The sequence below is a fragment of the Mya arenaria genome, chromosome 15, assembly GCF_026914265.1.
Source record: "Mya arenaria isolate MELC-2E11 chromosome 15, ASM2691426v1".
Taxonomy (NCBI): domain Eukaryota; kingdom Metazoa; phylum Mollusca; class Bivalvia; order Myida; family Myidae; genus Mya; species Mya arenaria.
The window spans coordinates 30,787,479-30,809,560 of NC_069136.1; the positions used below are offsets into that span (position 1 = coordinate 30,787,479).

At 35.1% G+C, this 22,082-nt stretch overlaps 1 protein-coding gene across 1 annotated transcript; it reads left to right on the forward strand.

Annotated features, from left to right (window-relative positions):
- The first annotated feature begins 197 nt into the window (after positions 1-197).
- Positions 198-20,095, forward strand: LOC128220599 (probable glutamate--tRNA ligase, mitochondrial). The gene is made up of 14 exons (XM_052929055.1): positions 198-413; positions 4,224-4,296; positions 4,715-4,752; positions 4,978-5,025; positions 5,755-5,925; positions 6,999-7,085; positions 7,427-7,519; positions 8,220-8,314; positions 12,543-12,597; positions 12,801-12,905; positions 16,934-17,091; positions 17,321-17,381; positions 18,101-18,367; positions 19,944-20,095. Exons 1-14 carry the CDS (start codon positions 198-200, stop codon positions 20,040-20,042), a joined length of 1,566 nt encoding a protein of 521 aa, XP_052785015.1. The 3' UTR covers positions 20,043-20,095.
- The last annotated feature ends 1,987 nt before the right edge of the window (positions 20,096-22,082 follow it).

Here is a 22,082-nt window from a genome sequence, read left to right on the forward strand (position 1 = left end):
GATTAACAAAATTTACGACTATGGGTAAAAATGATAATTCATTGTACCATGATTTCTGGGTAAACTGTACAGAATCATTTAAAAAAAACTATCAATTATGAAATACTTCAAAGGTTGAATTAGAGTCACTGTTTTATTCTAAGCGAAAAATGAAGTTTTTCAAATACTAAATTTTACGACAGTTCATTTACGACAAGATGGCGCTGCCCATGATGAAAAGAAAAACGTACATTATTTTTCGTAATTTTTGCAGAAACTATGGAGTGTCAGTTGACAGAATGGTCCGTGTACGATTTGCCCCAAGTCCTACTGGAATGATGCATCTAGGTGGTCTTCGAACAGCTCTGTTTAACTATCTGTTTGCGAAGTCAAATAATGGAAAGTTTCTCTTGAGAATTGAAGATACTGACATGGTAATTTACTTCTTTTATGTTTAAAGATTTGTTTTATCCAACCGTCACAATATAGTGTCACACAACTAAGTTAGTATTAGGTACAGTAAGTCACGGCTTGAGGCAAGGGTCGTAAATTTGCTTTACAATGATTAAATTTCTATTAGGCCAAAAAAAAACACACCTGTGTTTCCGGTAACCCCACCGACCCTATTATTTCCATGATGACCCAAAAAATTTTTAGACATAAAAGTAAAAAAAATATTTATTTTTTAAATATTATCCTAAAATATATATATGTATTTTTTTAAATATATCGTCATTATTTTCGTTGTTTGTCTTTCAATGTCCCTGGAGCATAAACTTTCTTTCCTGATTATGTATTACTGAGACGGAAAACAAAATGGCCGAGGGTGGCGAATTCTGTCCGATATCTCCAAATTGACGCATGTTTACGGTCCAAACACGTGGTTGATAACAGGAGACATATTTCGCTGTCTTTATAATGAACATTTTTTTAATTATAGCTTGCGGTGTTTTTTATCCATGTCCAAAATAAAACTTACTTCTTTACGATTAGGCTTTGCGTATATCATGCAGGCTTCTTACGATTAGGCTTTGTGAATTCATGCAGGCTAACTGCCAGGTTCCAATACACATTTCACTAATCGTTTAATTAATATATCCACAATTATCAATGGTTATTCATTTCGCCTTATTTAACCCTTTACTTCATAGATACGCAATTTTACTTATCTATCCATAGCTTCATAGATACGGATCTTAAAGTTTTATCAATAGCTTCATAGATACGTAATCCTACATATTTGTAATGTAGGGGCATTTATTTTCATACCTGATGCTTGTTTATTTGCTATAAATTCATATTCATGAAGTATAAACATCGATAAATACAATGCACTAAAAAAACCCACTATGTTACTATTTAAAGAATTTCGGAAAATCGCGAAATAAGGTCACTGGTATCAAAGATGCATAAAACGTTGACTGCGCAGGTTTGTGGGCATTCCTGTTTCGTTTTCCTCGTGGAAATTTACACAATACTGCAAGTTATAATTAACTACCAATAATACAACTATATTTTATTGATCACGCGCCTGACGTCACAGGTCATGGTTCGGAATCGTGTCAAAATGTCGACCATGTATGATAAACAAAAAATCATCTGGCTTGTATAAACAAAGGCCATAAATCATTATACGGGACATTTGTGTCACTTCTGTTTGCCAATCCGGTCATAAAAATGCGCATCTGCTTCTACAAATTGAAAGTAAGTATAAAATAATGACTATCCCTATTGTTAAACTTTGACATGACCCAATTTAACATCGATCAGCTGTTGAAACACGTGTTTTCGAATACACAAGAATGCAATGTAGAACCAATTTCTGCCCTTGTTAACTTCAGTTTAAAACAACATTCCTGAATAATGTCATTTATATTCCAGTGATTGTCTGACGAATCGGAACATTCTGGCTTCGATTAAAATGAGTTTGAGTATGACGTCGAGATGGCAAATTTGGACCTCGGCGTCACGTACACAAGGATACGAGAAATGAGGATTTTAAAATCAAACCCAATTATATCAATACCTGGACGTGCAATAAACGATATAAATTTAGTAAACAACAACATGCAGGCCTCATTTAGTAGTTGAATAATAACTTTATTTGTTCATTGTAGTGTTTAATAACCGAAAGTGATACGTACTGTGACTGTTGATCAACTTTTCATTTGATAGCCAGGATTTCGCCTAGGCTGGTAAGAAAATATGATACGATCGAAAAAATAATAATCAGTAATCATTGTCTGGGAATCTTAAAACAATGACCGAAATGTTTGAATTCACTATAAATATGAATGAAACTTTGATCGTACGAAAATAAGATACGTAAAATAAATCCATATCCGCGTTAACTTGTTCTATTATTAACGTTCTTCCACTTGAAGGCCTAGTTTAGGGGGCTCATAGTTGACAAGAAAATCCGCGATTTTCCTGCAGCAAATGAACAAATTTAGTTGATAATTGACTGTTTGGCTAGAACATTATCACAGATTTGTACGCGACTTATAAACGAGTATTGTATACATTTTATGGGCAAAATTGGCAGGAAAATACGGTAGTCGAAGGTAAGAAGATAAATTCAGACAAGAAATAATGCTATTTTTATCAGACTTTTTGTAAATAAGGAAACGCTTAGATATAACATAAATGATATGATGCAACAGAAAATTGCATGATATTGAAACCGTAAAAAAAAAAAAAAAAAAATCCAGACCCTATTTTTTTTGCCATGTTACCGGAACCACAGGTATTATTTTTTTTTGCCTTAACAATCGACTCTACTCTTCATTAAATTTAAACAAAATGTGCTCTTGATTCATAGACAGGTTGTTAATTCAACACAGTTACTGTTTTGGCCTGGTCCATTTCAGCCTCCTTTTTTTCATTTATGTTTTTTGGATATGTTTTGCTGAAAAAATGTATGCAAATTTAGTATGGAATTTCATTTCTTTTTGACTTATCACAAAACAGGGTTTGACACTAACCTCGTTCAGAAACTACATTGTCTATCAAAAAGCTGGTCCTGTCTAGAAAAATCCATGTCTTGTTAGCCCAACTGGACGTGTTGAAATTTTTTAGTGTTTGTTTACTTGTAGCTCGTATACAATTATACATGAAAATGAACAGATAATTTGACAGTAATACCGAACATATCAATCTTTTTTTTTCAATTTTGCCTGTATCATTAATAGAACTGGGATTTCCAGTGTATGTGATGGAAATTCCAGTGCATTGACGGATTTCCCAGTTCTATAATCAGGTATGACGTCAGCTGTAGTGGATCAATCAAACCATTTGACAGGCTCTCAGCCCTTCCTACATGCAAGTGCACACTGCACACCATACATGTTATGTGTCGTAAAATGATAAAGTCGGATTGGTAAAAGAAAAAGCCATGCTTTAGTGTTGAATCACCTATTTTCCTGTCAAAGTAATTAAATTTAGTGAATAAACATACTTTTTTATGTATAATGTATATTAGTGTTTACTAACTTTTGAGGCTATCCAAATATAGTTGTTTCGAATTGTTTACATGTTGCTTTCAAGCAGACAAAACTAAAATGGACCTGCATAAATACAGGTGTTTTTCCGACAAAGAACCCCTAGAGAGTACAAAGTATAGTAAAGTACAAAAAAACACAAAAGTGTAAAAGGTGTTTTAAGTGTAAAAGGTGGTTTTGTAAGAAATGGAGAGACAATTTTTAATGGCTTGTTTATACATGTAATGACAAAAACAGCGTTATGTTCTGCACCCCGTTTAGAAAATTTTAACATGATCTAAGACTTACTGGTCTAGTGATTGAAAAAGTTAACGTTGAACCCTGCAAAAAAGTAATTTTGGTTCAGTTTGTCATGTTTTGGAATATTATATATATTTTCTAAATAATTTTTAGGAAAATATTTACTGACAACATGCTCTTCTATAACACAAATGTGGTAACAAGAGTGAATACATTAATTTCTTTGGCAATAAATATTCCTGAAAAGAAGGATTAAACATTTATTAATATTTTTTCTGTTAATTTTGAGAACAAGACTATGGGCTAAGTTAGTCACACTGGGTTAAAATGGAGCAGACCAAAATGGTTACTGGGCAAAAATCACTCTAATTCGAAATACAATGCATACTTGCCAAGCAGTTGTTATTCACTTTGCAATAATATTTCTTCCAGCATTAACTGCCATTGTCCTTAAATTATCAAATTTAAATAGTTTTTTAGAAAAAATATGTTTTCAAATTCCAGACAAGGAAGGTTGATGGAGCAACAGAGAAGATCGAAGATGTTCTGAACTGGGCCGGACTTGTTCCTGATGAAAGTAAGTGAGGGCCAGTTTGAGTTGGGGTATATGTAAGTTGCTGTGACCCCATTCAATAAGAAATCTTAGTTGTAAGCCTTACCCTGCTGCTTAAAAGTGCTTTAGGACACCCATAAATGTACTTTAATATTTTTATTGAGATGCAGATTACACCCAAAAATGGGGTAACGATCTGAAGCCTTACTATCTTTATTGTTTCTTAAATTGTGTAATCATTTGTATGTGAAATTATATTACTGTTTTATTATATTCTGTAATAAGATATAAAACTAAGCTTTTTTAATATCACCCAGTACTAAGTTCTAGTAATTAAATGGACGTCTTGTTCTTTTTTATTTTAATGAAATATATAACGGGCTGTTATTCATTACCTTACATGTATATCTTCAGTTTTGTAAGAATATCTTGACATCTACAGGTCCTAGACAAGGTGGCGAGTTTGGACCGTATTTGCAGGTAGCTATTAATATAGTATTGTGGTAAGAAAAATGTACGAAAAATACATTGATAAATTGATCCATCTCTTAAAATAACTGAAACATACATAAATTTCAAGAAAATGAAAACAAATCATTATTGTTAATATATTTGGGTTCATGAATTTAGTTTGTGTTTGTATTTGTGAAATAATTTGGTTCACAAATGTCATAAATTATTATGTTGATGTACGTGTATCTACAGTCACGGAGAATACAGCTGTACCAGGACAGTGTGGAAAAGTTGCTTAATGTAAGCTTTCATTTTTTCAATTAAAAATGGTGAAGTCTGTTTACATGTGATACTTTTTAGAAAAATCTCTGTTTGAACCTTAGCATAAAGTTTAGGCTTGTTCTATATTTTGGCCTAGGTTCTAGGTTATATTCCAGCAGGATGTGTTTATGTGCCCACTTAATGGGGGTGCATATAGAAATGCCCTTGTCAGTCACTGCGTCCGACTGTGATTCCATTGATAAGTATTTTGCGAACTATTGTCATTCAAAACTCCCAAACTGTTTGACCTAGAGTCTTGAAACCTTAGGGGAATGTTGTTGAGATGATGAAGTTGTGCACCTGGGGGTTTGTTTGCAGCTACACATAGTAAGAGAGTTATGGCCCTTTAATTATCAAAAATTGGCATTTCCTAAGTTATTGTCATTTCATTTGATGGTAGTAGCAGTAAAAAAAGTTCTATTATTGTGTCAACAGCTAAGAAAATAGTTCTGGTAATACCATTGTTAGCATTTTGTGGGCAAATATGAGTGACAAAATGAATGTCTATGGATAGACTTTCATTTTGGTTGGAAATAAATTAGAACTGGTGTGTCTTATAGACACAATTTTAGTATCAACTTATTTTAGATACAAAACTGATTAGAAATGTTGCTCATTGCTGCTACATGTAAAGAACATTAGGAGTGCTTTTATTGGCCATTATGTTGTGCCAACCATATTTACTTCTTTACAAATATCACTACCCAGTCCGGTCACTGCTACCATTGTTTCTGCACGGAAAAGCGCCTTGCTCTACTGAAGAAGGAGGCGATACGACGTCAGGAGACGCCCAAATACGACAACAAATGTCGAGACCTCACACAACAGCAGGTGCAAGACAAACTGGACAAGAAAGTGCCATATGTCACACGCTTTAAGGTAAATATATTGTGCTTGTTACTTATTGAGGCATTTTGCTCTTGTAACTTTATGAGGCATTTTGCTCTTATAACTTAATGAGGCATTTTGCTCTTGTAACTTAATGGGGCATTTTGCTCTTGTAACTTATTGAGGCATTTTGCTCTTGTAACTTAATGAGGCATTTTGCTCTAATACTCAATGAGGAATTTTGCTCTTCTTACTCAATGAGGCATTTTGCTCTTCTTACTCAATGAGACATTTTGCTCTTGTATTAGTCTATGAGACATTTTGCTTTTGTAACTCAATAAGGTATTTTGCTCTTGTGTTACTCAATGAGGCATTTTGCTCTTGTGTTACTCAATGAGGCATTTTGCTCTTGTGTTACTCAATGAGGCATTTTGCTCTTGTATTACTCAATAAGGTATTTTGCTCCTGTTACTCAATAAGGCATTTTGCTCCTGTTACTCAATAAGGTATTTTGCTCTTGTGTTACTCAATGAGGCATTTTGCTCTTGTTACTCAATGAGACATTTTGCTCTTGTGTTACTCAATGAGGCATTTTGCTCTTGTTACTAAATGAGACATTTTGCTCTTGTATTACTCAATGAAACATTTTGCTCTTGTATTACTCAATAAGGCATTTTGCTCCTGTTACTCAATAAGGCATTTTGCTCTTGTAACTCAATGAGGCATTTTGCTCACATTTTGCTCTTGTTACTCAATAAGGCTTTCTTTCCAAGCTTAATTCAATGCAGAATATAAATCTTTTTACAACAAAAATATGAAAATAAGCAAGAAAAGATCAAAATAATAAAGTCATATATATATAAATTTGATATCAAATCGTAGATATTTCAAATTTTCAATCTTAAAAATTAGAAAAAGTTGAAAAGTTGAGAAGTTTTACTCAGAAGCTTTATGAATACAGGCTCTGGACATACCGGTGCATTTATTGGTGCAAATACAGTAAAAGTGTGCATTTGTGAAACACACTGACCCTGACTCTGTGCACTTAGAGGAGTTTTATAATGCAAACTGACTATTTCAACATTTGAAATTGATAAACATGAGCAGATATGTTTTCCTTACAGTATGAGGCGATTACAGAGCCATGGACAGACCTTGTGTATGGGGAAATCATGGACAGCTCTACTGAGGAGGCCCGGGAGGGAGACTTTGTAGGTTATACAGATCATTCTCATAAGTTTAGTTTATTCAAACCAATTTCAGTTCAAATGTTACCCAAGTCACTCTTGACTCTGTTTCCTATGTAAACACCATTGCTTATGGCCTTTTGAGAGGCCAAGGAAAAGGATCAAACTGATGACCTCTGGTTGAGAGGTCGATGCCTTTGACCACTGAACCACTCTCACCCTAATATGTTTTTGATAGTAGGTAGAACAGTATTTGGCTAGGTACCTTCTTTTATCTCAATTGTTTCTTAGCTTAGTTTTGTTTTTTTAAAAGATGATTATAACATGCAGTCTAGTATGATTTTAAGCTAAATATTCTGTTTTAGGTAGTTATAAAGTCAGATGGCTTCCCGACGTATCATTTTGCGAATGTTGTGGATGATCACCATATGCAGATTTCACATGTGCTCAGGGGAATGGTAATAGGAACTGTTTTTACTAATTCTGAATTAGAAAGATGTTTGAGCATAATACACTTATTAGGTCAATGAAAATAGAGCAGTTAAAAAATTGTTTGAAATGTCAGTTCCCCCTCCCCCAATTTTTTTCCCCCCATTTTGATAAATGCATATTACTTAAATGAATAAAAAAGCAATGGATTTCTTGAAAAAAAAAATCTTGACAATACTTTTTCTTTTATAGCATAATGTATGCATAACAACATGAAAACATGCATATTTTCCATTTTATTAGCTATTTTGGCCCGATTTTGTATATTTCTCAAAGTCAACTTTTTCCCCAATTTGCAAAACACAGATGGTAAAAATAAGTCCAAAAATAATCACTGGATATAAAGTGGGTCTTGTGGACAAAGGAATACTATTCAAGCAGTGAGACACTTAAAAAAACAAGGCTTTGAAATTTCCATATCAAACATGAGGAATTTGGACTGTTAGATTTATATTTCATCTATTGCAAATAGAAGCTAAGTCTGTGAAAAAATCATTTATTTTCAAGATAAATTATTATACCGTAGTATTAGATAACCACTCAATTTCCTTTAATAGTGTAAACCTGCAATTGATAGATATTCTATGATATTAGTAAATTAAACATTTTACTTGAAAGTCTCTAGGCATATTTGCTTCAGATTCCATGTTGTATGTTTCTCTTCACCAGGAATGGAGTGTGTCAACTCCGAAGCATCTTCAGATGTACTCAGCGTTTGGTTGGCAGCCACCACAATATGCCCACCTTCCTCTCATACTTAACAGGTTGGTAGATATTCCTTCATTTTGAATGAAATTGTTTCCTGATTTCCTTTTTTAGCTCACCTGTCACATAGTGACAAGGTGAGCTTTTGTGATCACAATTTGTTCGTCGTCCGTCCGTCCATCGTCCGTCCGTCCGTAAACTTTTACTTTAAACGACATCTCCTCATAATCCGCTTAGCCAATTTCATCCAAACTTCACAGGAATGTTCCTTGGGTGGTCCCCTTTGAAAATTGTTCAAAGAATTGAATTCCATGCAGAACTCTGTTTGCCATGGGCTACAAGGCCTAGAGCCTTAATATTTGGTATATAGCATCATCTAGTGGTCCTCTACCAAAATTGTTGAAACTATCCCCCTGGGGTCAAAAATGGCCCCGCCCCGGGGGTCACTTGTTTTACATAGACTTATATAGGGAAAACTTTAAAAATCTTCTTCTCAAAAACCACAAGGCCTAGAACCTTGAAAATTGGTATGTGTCATCATGTAGTGGTCCTCTACAAAATTTGTTCAAATTATTCTCCTGGGGTCAAAAATGGCCCCGCCCCAGGGGTCACTAGTTTTATTACTTAGTGTTATATAGTAAATCTTTAAAAATCTTCTTCTCCGAAACTGTAAGGCCCAGGGCTTAGATATTTGGTATACAGCATCATCTAGTGGACCTCTACCAGATTTGTTCAAATTATTGCCACAGGGTCAAAATTGACCCCGCCTAGGGGGTCCTTGTTTTTACGTAGTGTTATATAGTAAAAATATTCTGCTCCAGAACCGTAAGGCCAGGAGTTTAGATATTTGGTATACAACATCATCTTGTGGACCTCTATCAAAGTTGTTCAAATTATTGCCACAGGGTCAAAATTGGCCCCGCCCTGAAAGTTATTTGTTTTTATATAGTCTTATATAATAAATCTTTAAAAATCCTCTTCTCCAAAATATAAGACCTAGAGCTTTCATATTTTGTATATAGTGTTACCTAGTGGACCTACACCAAAGGTATTCAAATTATTGTCCCGGGGTCAAATTGGCCTTGCTCAGGGGTCATTTGTTTTTACATTGTCTTGTCACTTAAACATCTTTTCCTCTGAAAGTAAAGGTCAGAATGACTCCATACTTGATATGTAGCATCCTTACATGGTCCTCTCTCAACTTTGTTCAAATGGTTTTGTTTGGCCCCTTTTAAGGGTCACCAGAGCAAAAAATAGAAAAACCTTTAAACAACTTGATCTTATTAACTGCTTGATGGATCTGCAAGTCTGAAGCATCCTAGCATGGGCCTCTGTCAGGTCTTTTCAAATAATTTTGTTTGGCCCCTTTTAAGGGCCACCAGAGCTAAAATTAGTAAAAAAAACTTAACATATTCTTCGCATGAACCCCTTGATAGATCTTTAGCAAATTTGGTTTGAAGTGTCCTTGCATGGACCTCTCTTAAATTTGTTCACATAATTTTGTTTGGCCCCTTTTAGCTAAAAATAGAGTAAAAAACGATTATTCTTGTGAACCTCTTGATAGATATTTACCAAATTTGGTCTGAAGCACCCTTGCATAGACTTCTCTCAAATGTATTAAAATAATTTTGTTTGGTCTCTTTTATTTTCATATTTCTTATAATATGCATGAATGTTCTCAAAATGTCAAGACTTAAATCATTGTTGTGTACGCTAAATTACTGAAATACGACGATAATTATCGAAATACACAAGACAGTTATCGAATTATGCCTTACATACAATTTTTTGTTTGATTTTTACTTCAATATATGTTGTAAATACTAGTGTTGGGAATCGGTTGCAATTTTACTATCGATGATCGGTTCCACTCAAGTAACTGATTATCGATAGTACAATCGGTTTTTAAAATACTAGATAGTACCTGAGTTGTAGTTTTATTCATGTAGAGTATTAAACTCTTAATCATTATATGCATATACCTTATGTCTATGATTGAAGTTATTTAGTGTTGTTGTATAAAAAATAGTTCATTTCCTTGCTCATTGTGGCTTTCATCAGCCATTTTGTTAAAGATAACATCTTAACACTTACTAAAAAAATTTTTTTCGATAATCGATTATAACTAAATACTATCGATTGTCGCCGATTTCAGACCCAACCAATCGATTTTCGATTATAATCGATCATCGGAACATCACTAGTAAATACTTTACCAACCTCAATTTTTCGGCTCTGATTTTTACATTTTTCCGCTGCGTCCTATCTTATATATTAAGGGTTATTACCCCGTTTTTTCAACTATTTTTTGGCCTGTGTCCTATCTATGCTAGCGTCCTATACATGATATAATATGGTACCTTTCAGCCAAGTCAAAAAAAAGAAAACAACATATGCTGCAAATTTGTTTTTCCATCATTTCCATTCTTTGAATGAATAATCCAGGAATTTGTTCTTTACAAATCACTGATACTCTTTTTTTCATGTCTTGAATTTCACAATTTATTGTTAACACAATGCTCTAGTATCAAGAAGAACAACAAACTGTTCCTAAAATAATCTAAAACCTTAGTACAGTGCTCCAGCGAGCCCCTTTTTTGAGGGCGGTTACCTCTAAGTTGAAGGTCACACTTAGTGTTTATTCACAATGGTATGCTGCATATAAGTACATGGAGGTTAGGCTGTCGTAACCGGGCTGTAACTTTCTTTTGAATGGACAGATTTTAAAATGACTAGCCACATATTTTCGACATACCAAGACGACATGTCGTGTGCAAGACCCATGTCCCTACCTCTATGGTGAAATATACACTAAGTGTTTATTCACAATGGAATGCTGAATATGAGGACATAAGAGTGTAGGCTGTCAAGTATGGGTGGTATTTCAGAGGCAATTTATAATAACTTGCCATAACAATTTGACACATAAAGGCAAGATCAACTTTTCATGTACTTGTTCATAGGTCAATGACACATTCGGGGGCATTCGTCTCATACTGTGACAGCTCTTGTTCAATATTCTTTGAGAAACAAGCTATATTGATAACAAAGGTTAAACTCTTTTACTCAGGTGAGCGATTTAGGGCCATCATGGCCCTTTTGTTTGTTAAAACATTATATTTTGAACCTCAGACATGCCCTTGTACAGTGTACATAATGTCATACAACGTTTTCTTGCTTTAGTATGAAATAAGAATCTAGTATTATGAAACAATTTTCTCACACTTATTTTGTAGAATGTACCGGCTAAATCCCTTGATTTATTGAAACAGTATCTATTTTAATTATGCATTGATTAAAGACACCTGATCTGTTTAAAAGTAAACTTAAAACTGTTCATTATGAGACCACTTATTCTGCCATATGTACAAATACTGGTTATACACTGCAGCATTAACTGTCATGAACAAAGAGCAACATATCTGAATCCCATACATGTACTTTACTGTTTAGCTGTATACCATAACCTTCATGCAACCTTCATGCAACCTTCCTTGTAACAATGGTACCCTACTGGTCGCAGCGCATCGTTATCTACAACTGTACTTAATTCCGTAATACTATGGGACAATTGACTGCCAAAATCTCAGTTTAATGAATATGCATGAGGCAGGGAAAATAACTATCCTACCAATGAATTTGCATGTTAGTTTTGTAACAATTCAATATTCTTCAATAGCACTTTAGTGTCAGTAGTCTTCAGGCCGAGTAGTCTTGACTGCTGATAAAAATTATTGTTCTGAAAAGTGGACCCTGTTTAATTCTAGCTTTCCCAAGAATATATTTCAATGTTATAGCATCTGATACCTTGCGAAACGATTGCCTGATTATTTATTTATGATTATAAAATTTTCTTAGCCGTATCAGCCATGGTACACAAAGATCATGGTTGGGGATTTCTATATACTTTTACAGTTAAATCTTATAAAGTCTTCTTCTCTGAAAGTGCAAGTCACAGACCCTTGGTATTTGGTATGAAGCCTCATGGAGAGTTCCTTTACCAAGATTGTTCAAATTATGTCTCTGGTGTGAAAAATGCCCCCGCCAAAGGGTCCTTAGTTTTCTATAGACTTATATAGTAGGTTTTTAATGCTTTTTCTCCATCTCCACGTATATAATATTATGAGACATAGTAAAACCCTTTATACCTCCTTAAACTGGTGGATGACTTTGACAGTCCGGGTGAGACCACCACCAGGGAAATAGACTTGAATGGATGTTTTACTAAATTTGAGCTTGTCCTAAATTGGACCACTGAATGTTATACATACTGCACTTAATTTACAGAGATGGAACAAAGCTTTCGAAGAGACAGGGTGACATACATGTGGAAAGTTTTAAGGTAAGCCGCCCATAAATTTTGCCTATTTTTTTCTTACATATAAGTAAAACTATGAAGACATGAAACTTTTTCACAATAATAATCTTAAAAAACTTGTAATTCACTGCCCTGCAAAAAATGAAATATTTTAAAGAGAGTATTTATATTTGTTTTTTTAACCAAAATTTAAGCATTCAATTTGCTTTCATTTTTGTTTTTTCTAGAACCAGGGAATAGAGCCAGATGCCTTGTTGAACTATCTTACCACTGTGAACCGGGGATTTTCTGGTCCAACAGATGGCAAAACACTTCAGGAGCTAGTACAAATGGTAGGTTAGAGCTGTCAGACATACACAGTGATAGGTCCATGTAAAATCTTTATCTGTTTTAATAAAGTTCATAAGTAACAGTTGAATCCCTTTGGCTTGAACTCTTAGGGACTGGTGGAAATTGTAACCTCTAGCCTCGAAGCGTTTGAGCCTAAGAGAATTGCTTACAGTCTGTTTAAAGAAATCGGTCTTTTCATCCAGTTTGAGCCTATGAGGAAACCCAGCCCAGGGAGTTTATGACAACAGAGTTCGTCTGTAAATAATCTAAATGCTTGAAATAGATTTATAGTAATATTTCAAAGTTTTGTAAAATATACCCCTCTGGACCCAAACTCTACAGAAACAAATTAATGTCTCTAGTCAAGCAGAGGGTCGTCACATACATGCCATATCTCCCTGTGGGGGGAAAAATCCCCCGGAATTTCGATCCATTCCCCGGTCTCCCGGCGGGAGATAAAATTCCCCGGAATTTAAAAAAAAAAAGTTGTTTTTTTTTTGGGTTTTTTTGAAATTTTACATCAGGCAATAATGACATAGTGAAACCACAGTATGTGAGTGAAACTCTCCAAAAGGAAACTTTTACAACAAGTGATCAATTAATTTGTAGTAATTAAGGCAAAGAAATATTACTCTTTTGGAAGGAAGAAACTAATAATATTTATTCTATTCTCTTATTGTCTGAAAGTCATCAAAGCTGATAGAATTAAGCACAATTTGTTTAAAGACTTTGGAGGAAGGTAAATTTAATTTAATTGTCTTGAAAACATATTTTTCCAATGACATATTTTGTTCTGCAAGTGCATTACAGTATGACATGACAGTGTATCATAAAAATATGATAAATCATGACATAAAATAATTCTGTATAATGAAAAAAGTTCAGAAGTTTTCAAAGCAAACTATATGTGAATACATTTTTTCTTACTTGCGTCTAAAAATACTTTAAAATTTCGCCAACTTAGACCTACTAAAAAAATCCCCCTGAATACAACCAAAATCCCCCTGAATTTTCAGCCTTTTGAACAAATCCCCCTGAATGGTCTCCAGAAAATATGGCATGTATGAGAATAACCTTGGTCATCTCTCAGACTGCCTCCTGGAAACAGACTATCATAGATAGGCAAATAGCAACTTTAGTAAACAACAGTTCTCCTGGTTACTGAAATTTCTATAAATGTTATTGTCTTTTAAGTTGTTGATTTTGCATTGCAATAGTAAGTTAAATGCAATTTGAATATACATGTAGATGGAAGGCTTTGAATGTGTAGCAGGTATTATGAAAATGCTATAAACACTATCATGTAAGATAACTGCAGATGCTCACGCTAAATTTCAAATGGGTTTCCCAATAAGTACGGAATATGTTTCTAGAATATTGGTTTCTATTTTGGTCAATATCAATAGGAAAATAAACATTAAAATTTATTAATTCTATGTTAATTTAATGGAGAATGCATTTTGGTGCCAATCTATGAGAGTTCCTGTAATGGCATATATATTCATTTACTTCAAAAATGCTTCAAAGGATTACAAATTTGTCCTCTCCTCTAGGAATTTCAGAGGTTCAGTGGTAAAGATTGGCATAAGATTTTTATTTCTATAAATCTTTTAATCTTGAAAATGGTAAATTAAAGCTGATTCATAAAGGATGAATCTAGTAAGCCAAATAATATTAACACCTCAACTTCCATTCCTTAAATGAACGTCATTTCGGTAATTGCGTTCATCAATCGATGAACGCAACATCTTCAGATATGTTCGGATCGCAATTCATTGCATAACAATATACATGAAAGCTATTGATCTTGTTATTGGTTGTATTGTGTCTGCAGGTCCCGTAAAATAAAGATCAACATTTTTAAAAGGGTTAGTTTATTATATTTTAAATATATTGGTACCAGAAATGTTGAAATTTTATGTTTTTAAGTGATTTCAAGTGCTTGATCTTTTCCCGCGTTATTGTGACGTCATTTGAAAAATATGTTTCCGGTTATAGTCGGGTCTTTCTATTTACAGAATGGGTAAGAACGGATTACTGAAAGGTTTTCTTAAATGAAATGAAGTATTTTTTTAACAATTCTTAAATGAAATAATGAACTATTGGTGTAAATATAAGGAATGAATTGCGGGGTTGATGTCATTATCGGGGATATGAACGCAATTGGGTTGGTCAAAGTACGCGTGGAGTCCTTCGGACTCCACACACATTGACCAACCCAATTGCATTCATACCCCGATAATGACATCAACCCCGCAATTCATTCCTTAATTGAACAATAGGTTTGGTTTTAGCTAAAGAGTTATGGAAGGTTGCTGCACTATGTCCTTTTTTGGTAGCACCCTCTAATCTGCCGTCATGGAGACGAGCCTGTGTACCCTTCTGCCTTCATAGAATTAAATGCTAATGACTGTCAAATATTTCTTTTGTACTATTTAAATCTTCTAATAAGATTACAAATACATACACACTTTACGTATTTGGCAGTTTAAACACTATATCACCTCAATCTAACATACTTCCTAACATTCCTGTCAAACTCATATTGTTCAAGTTCTTCACAGCCCACTACAATGTGCCTTTTTCACTATCACATACATGCCATATTTCTGAGCGGCTTCCCAGGGGATTTTGGTCTGAATTCCAGGGGATTTTGATATTACACCAGGGGATTTTTACGCGGCAAAATATTGCGCAATATTAACTTTTATAATATGAGAATAAATATAGGAATACACTCTAATTACAATAATTTTTGGACTTAGTCATCATGGTCCTTCATGGAATTTCACACTCATAATATGATGGATACCAACTTGAATCAGCACCAAGTCCCTTTTTGGAAGAGCCCTGTCTGTTTTTTACTTCTGGCTAACTCCCTAAAAGGATAGTTAAGCACAGAAACAAGTTAAAATACATGTCATTATACCCCCACAAACGAAGTTTGAGGGGGTATATAGGAGTGAGCTTGTCGGTCGGTCGGTCTGTCAGTCGGTCCGTCTGTCGGTCGGTCTGTCGGTCGGTCTGTCGGTTTTCATGGTACAGGTGTAACATCAGAAGATAGAGGTCAAGTTCGATATTGGGGCTGGTGGGGCCAAGGTCAAGGTCACTGTTACTAAAAATAGAAAAACGGTTTCCGGACGATAACTCATGAAAGGCTAGACAGATTTGAACAATTTTTGATACACAGGTGTAACATCAGAAGATACAGGTCAAGTTCGATATTGGGGCTGGTGGGGCCAAGGTCAAGGTCACTGTTACTAAAAATAGAAAAACTGTTTCCGGACGATAACTCATGAAAGGCTAGACAGATTTGAACAATTTTTGGTACACAGGTGTAACATCAGAAGATACAGTTTGGTATACAGGTGTAACATCAGAAGATATAGGTCAAATTTGATATTGGGGCTGGTGGGGTCAAGGTCAAGGTCATTGTTACTATAAATAGAAAAACGGTTTCCGGACAATAACTCATGAAAGGCTTGACAGATTTGAACAATTTTTGGTACACAGGTGTAACATCAGAAGATACAGGTCAAGTTCGATATTGGGGCTGGTGGGGCCAAGGTCAAGGTCACTGTTACTAAAAATAGAAAAACGGTTTCCGGACGATAACTCATGAAAGGCTAGACAGATTTGAACAATTTTTGGTACACAGGTGTAACATCAGAAGATACAGGTCAAGTTCGATATTGGGGCTGGTGGGGCCAAGGTCAAGGTCACTGATACTAAAAATAGAAAAACGGTTTCCGGACGATAACTCATGAAAGGCTAGTTTTTCTTGTCAGCAGTGTAACTTCTAAATTACTCAACAGATTTAAATAAAACAATACATGCATGATAAAAGAAGATGCAGTGTGCAGTAACCTTGGAGTTATGGCCTCTTTTCAAAGGAATGGTTTGCCATTCCTGTGTCCAGGCAGCATTTGGGGGTATTCATCACTCCTGTGACAGCTCTAGTTTATTTTGTTAATTTTTGCACCTTTTATGGGCTAAAGGTTTCATTTAATACATGTTTTCTTTTCAACAGTTTTCTCTGGATCTTGTAAATCGACATTCATCTCGACTTCAACCGGAGAAACTCGGACCACTCAATAGGAAGCACCTACAGAGGCATTTCAATGGCAACAGGAGGCAGGAAATATTAAATAGAACACGAAAAGCAGTCAAAGACCATTTTGGAGATAGGTAAATTTCTTGTTTTTAAAAAGTGGAAAGTTTGGTGTCAAGGTATGTAGGCTGTATTTCCTTTACAATACAATCTATGGTAGAGAAAAAGTAATCTTTTATTACTGCCTATTAACCATTCATCCTATTAAAAAAAGCTTTATCAGAATGAAAAATCTGGCTATATATATAAATGCACATTCCACTTTGCCCCTTGCTTATATCTTACTCTGTTTGTTGTATATTGCAGGCTGGTCAGTGTCCATGTTTTAGAAGACCATTATATTGAGCCATTATTTCAATGGGCAATTGTAAGTATGGCAACACAGAAGTTCATTTAAACTTAAGTCTGACACAGTGTTCAAGTTTAAATCTGGAAATGAAGCATCATTTTTATTGTTGAATACTGCGCAATCATAAATATTTGTGAGACATAAATTTCCATGGATTACGTGGGTTGGCAAAAAGTTATGATATAAATGCAGAATATTCTGTAAAAAAAATATTCTGCTGATCGTGCCATGGTATTCTGCAATTTCTGTATGAAGCATATGTTGACATGTAAAGTAGAAATATAAACAGAAGTACCCAATGACTTGACAACTTGATGTGTTTTAGATTTATACTGCTTTACAGCTTGCTTTTCTTTATAAACTCTTCTCAATACCAGTACTGCTGTAGTTGGCATGAAGATGTATCGTTTGATATTTTATTCATTTTTAGCTTGTCTAAGTATTTCAATAGCCTTAGTGTCAGCAGCATTGCTGTGCTATCACTATGTTTTGGCTATACCTGAAAAAAACAAACATTTAAGATATTTATTTGAAACTTGTTTGCCAGAAAAAATATATACATGTGTAGCAAGGCCCATAACTGGCTGTATTAATTGTTGAGTTATGCCCCCTGTTTTCCTGAAAAAGGAACAAGCAAGACTTAGTGTTGGCTCCACAATACTCTTGTTATTTTTTGCAGTTCTGCACCATACATTATGACAGTGTTAACCAGAAAATGTCCTTACATGTTTTTCCAGGAGCACAGAATCTCCTCAATCCAAGACCTCACAGATCCCCTTTATGAGTTCATTTGGATCACCCCGACCTTAAAACATCTTCACCATATCACCAGGAAGACCAAGAACAGTGTGTCTGTTATAGAACAAACTATCCACAAACTTAAGGGAATGACAAACTTTGTCGATGCTGAGGTGAAAAGCATTCTGAAGTGCCAGTGTAAGGAGCTAGGGATGAAAACCATACAATACATGGGCATTGTCAGAGCGAGTCTTAGTGAACAGACGGTAAGAAACTTAACCTTCAACTTACTCTATCTTACCCACACCTGTTGCATAGGTTACTTGTATGATTGGTTATTTTCCTCCCATTAATCTTTCTTTATCCACTCTTCTTGATGGTCCCTCTGTGTGGGAAATGTTAGAGATCCTTGGAATTGCAAGGCTGACTGGAAGATGCCCTGACTGCCCAAAGGGCTTACAGCAAATAGTGCAGTGTTAAATACTGTTATTTGCTATTCAGGAATGTCTCCCTGTGTTGGAGATTATCGAAATCCTTGGGAAGCCATCCAGCATAGGTCATTGTCTGGAATCACCTAACATCAAGTGTAGTCAACCAGCCTACTCTCAACGGGTTCCAGTCAGCCCTTGTGAGACTGGGAGGCATCTCAAATTCTCTGTGTCTGTTTTTAATCATCTTTTAACTAAAGTGTAAAAATTGAAAGTTTTAAATGTAAAAGGCCTTTCTGACTGCTGAGTGTGCTCAGTATGTTATCACAACGCGAGAATACTCATATTGAGTGATGCAATTACTAAAGATGGTGATGATGATCATCATTAAGACTACTTCAAAATGCCTTGGGTGTTTTGAAGACTTCCAGCTGATTCTATTTTGTCTAAAACTGTTGTCTGCTCTTCAGAATGGTCCCTCTTTGTCAGTGATAATAAAAGTTCTTGGGAAGCAGGAATCCTTTTGACGACTGAAACATGCCCTGGCTGCTGTTAGAACTTTCAGATTATACTGTATTTTTATACCCCCCAAAACAAAGTTTGGGGGGGGTATACTGGAATCGGGTTGTCCGTCTGTCCGTCCGTCTGTCCGTCTGTCCGTCCGTTTTTTTTTGTCCGGGATTCATCTTTGTCGTTATTGAACAAATCTTTTTCAAACTTTCAAATATTAATGACCATGATGTAAACCTGTGCCTCCGTGGATTTGGTCAGAGTCGCATGATCCTGAGTGGAGTTGTGGCCCCTTAATGAGTTAAATTGGGCAAAATTAGCTTTGTCCAGGATTCTTCTTTGAAGCTATTGAGCAAATCTTTTCCAAACTTTCAAATATTAATGGCCATGATGTAAACCTTTGCCTCCATGAATTTGGTGGGAGTCACATGATCCTGGGTGGAGTTGTGGCCCCTTAATGAGTTAAATTGGGTAAAATTAGTTTTGTTCGTCCTACTCCTTCGTCATTTTTGAATGAATCTTTTTCAAACTTTTAGCCATGGTGAGAACATTTGCCCCTGTGATTGTGGTTGGAATCACATGATCATGTCTCCAATTATGGCCCCTGAATAAGTTAAAATAGGCAAAAATTATACAGCTTTGTCTAGCCTAATCCTTGGTCATTTTTTCTCATTTTTTCTATAAATCTTTTTCAAACTTTCAGATGTCAATGACCATGATATGAACTGTTGAATAGGTATTCTAAATAAACTAAATAAATGTATTGCCTTGTGCTTTCTAATGATACCATAACTAAGGCCAGGGCAAACAACCTAGACAGGGAAGGGTTGGGGGGTATTCGTTAGCCTTTGGCTTACAGTTCTAGTTTAAACTGTACTGTTTAAAACTGTATTCTGAACTTCAGGATGGACCACCTGTGTCAGAGATGCTGGAGATCCTGGGGAAGCAGGAATCCCTACGACGACTAGAGCATGCCCTGGCTGCCCTAAGGACTGCCAGCTGATACTGAACTATTGATAGAATTGAAATTATTGTTATATGTGTTAAGAAAAAATAAATGTGTATATCTATAAAGTGTTGGTGTCGTTGTTTTACCAAATCATTCTGAAATTTATGTAAATTTTGATTATTGGTCATAAATGAACATTCTAAGTTCAAAAGGTCAAATGCTAAATGTTAATCTATTTACATAATGGAAGCATTTTTTAAATCTACATCGAAAATTATTTGATCACATTTAGGCCAAATATTCTACCCATTTATATCAGCTGATATGGACATGCAAAATGTTTTATACCCTAGACTTTCCTTTGAGGGACTAGTCATTACATACACGCCCAGAATTCCGAGTGATAGTGCAGACTTCAAAAACTACTATTACGAATTGATTCGTCAAGCCTACACTTCAACAAGCAATGAAATGATTCGTGCATTTCAAAAATATGCATATTCTTCTATCATGGTTTAAGCTAATACAATGTAGTATCAAATAGCAGTTTGTGTAGTTTTGCTTAAACTACTTATACATGTAATTGTTAGCTATAATAATGCAATATAATATAGTATCGAAAAGTTGAATGTATTGAATATTCCCACATCTGCTATATGTTATGGTGATTGGTTTTTGAAATGAGATAACTGCTCGTCGTTATCCACATACATTGTATTTAACATAGATACAAGTCTATTAATTACTGTGGCAAAGTTTACTTTAATTTTACTTTGCCCATAACTTGCCACACTGGAGTTTGAGAGACACATACACATTTTAAAGTTTCTTGTAACTTTAATTTGTTCCAATATTAACAAACACAGTCATATATTCACATGAAAACTACATTCATAAACATTATTAACGTGATTTGATTGTACCAAATAGTTACATTTTATAACATCATATTTTATAAATAATCTGATATTTCGGGTTGTTCCGACAATTACAATTTATATTAAAACTATGTCATAATTTTGTTTACTGTTCTTCTCCCGCTTGACCATTGCCATTTGTACCTTCGAATCATTTCGGCAAGGGCTTATACGCAAGTGCAGACTCGTGTTATTAAAATGTTAATAAGTTTTCCATAGCCAATTGCTTTTCGGGGGATATTTGTATTTTCGTTAACTTTCAATATGCGTAAGGGCGTAGTGCGGGAGGAGAACAGTAAAGACGTTTATCACATAAGGGTAGGGACTTTCACACACGCATGCACACACGCATGCACACACACGCATGCACACACGCACGCAGCACGCACGCACGCACACACACACGAAACAAGAAACTGGTTACACAGGTTAGGGAAATGAATATATGAAGAAAAACGACATTGGAAATCTGGCTTTAACATGCAGGACATAATCTTTCACCAAGAGGCAGTGATAAGTAGTTTGTGGACAACTTCGTTTTGGTACCCATTGGCATAGATACATTTCAGACCTACAACTTCTCTGAAAATTGACGAAGCTGAAATATAACAAAAATGCAATAACTACTGACAGGGTACAAATGTATTGTGTTCTTTCATTGTGATAAACAATTGCATTGTAATAATCATGAAAGACTTTGTACAAGTGCAATTAAAGATAGTGAAACAAGCTAACAAAAGTCATCCACATTAATCGTGGGTTTCAATGATATATTAGCTAAATATGTATTTTTCACTTGCAGTCTTAGAGGTTCGAGTGAGTGCAGGGTAAACTGACCATTTTCGGAGCATGCCAAACCCCCAGACTACGGTTTTGTAATTCATGGATGTATTCATTAACTGTGATATTCAACTCGCCGCATCTGGCCGATGCTTATTATGTTTGCTTTCTTAATTTCCTTTTACAAGAAATTAACGTATCATGAACGACCTGATTTTGTTAAGAGCCCTCTTTTTCGACAATGCGTTAACCGAGATCACGCGAGATTCTGTGCATGACAACCCCCTGCTGTGTATCTTCTTATTGCACCGGTGTTACGGTAGGGGCCATTTCCCGTGTATTTGTTAATTGGCTCAGGACCATTTAGGACGGTTGACAATTTTCGAGTAGATAGTCT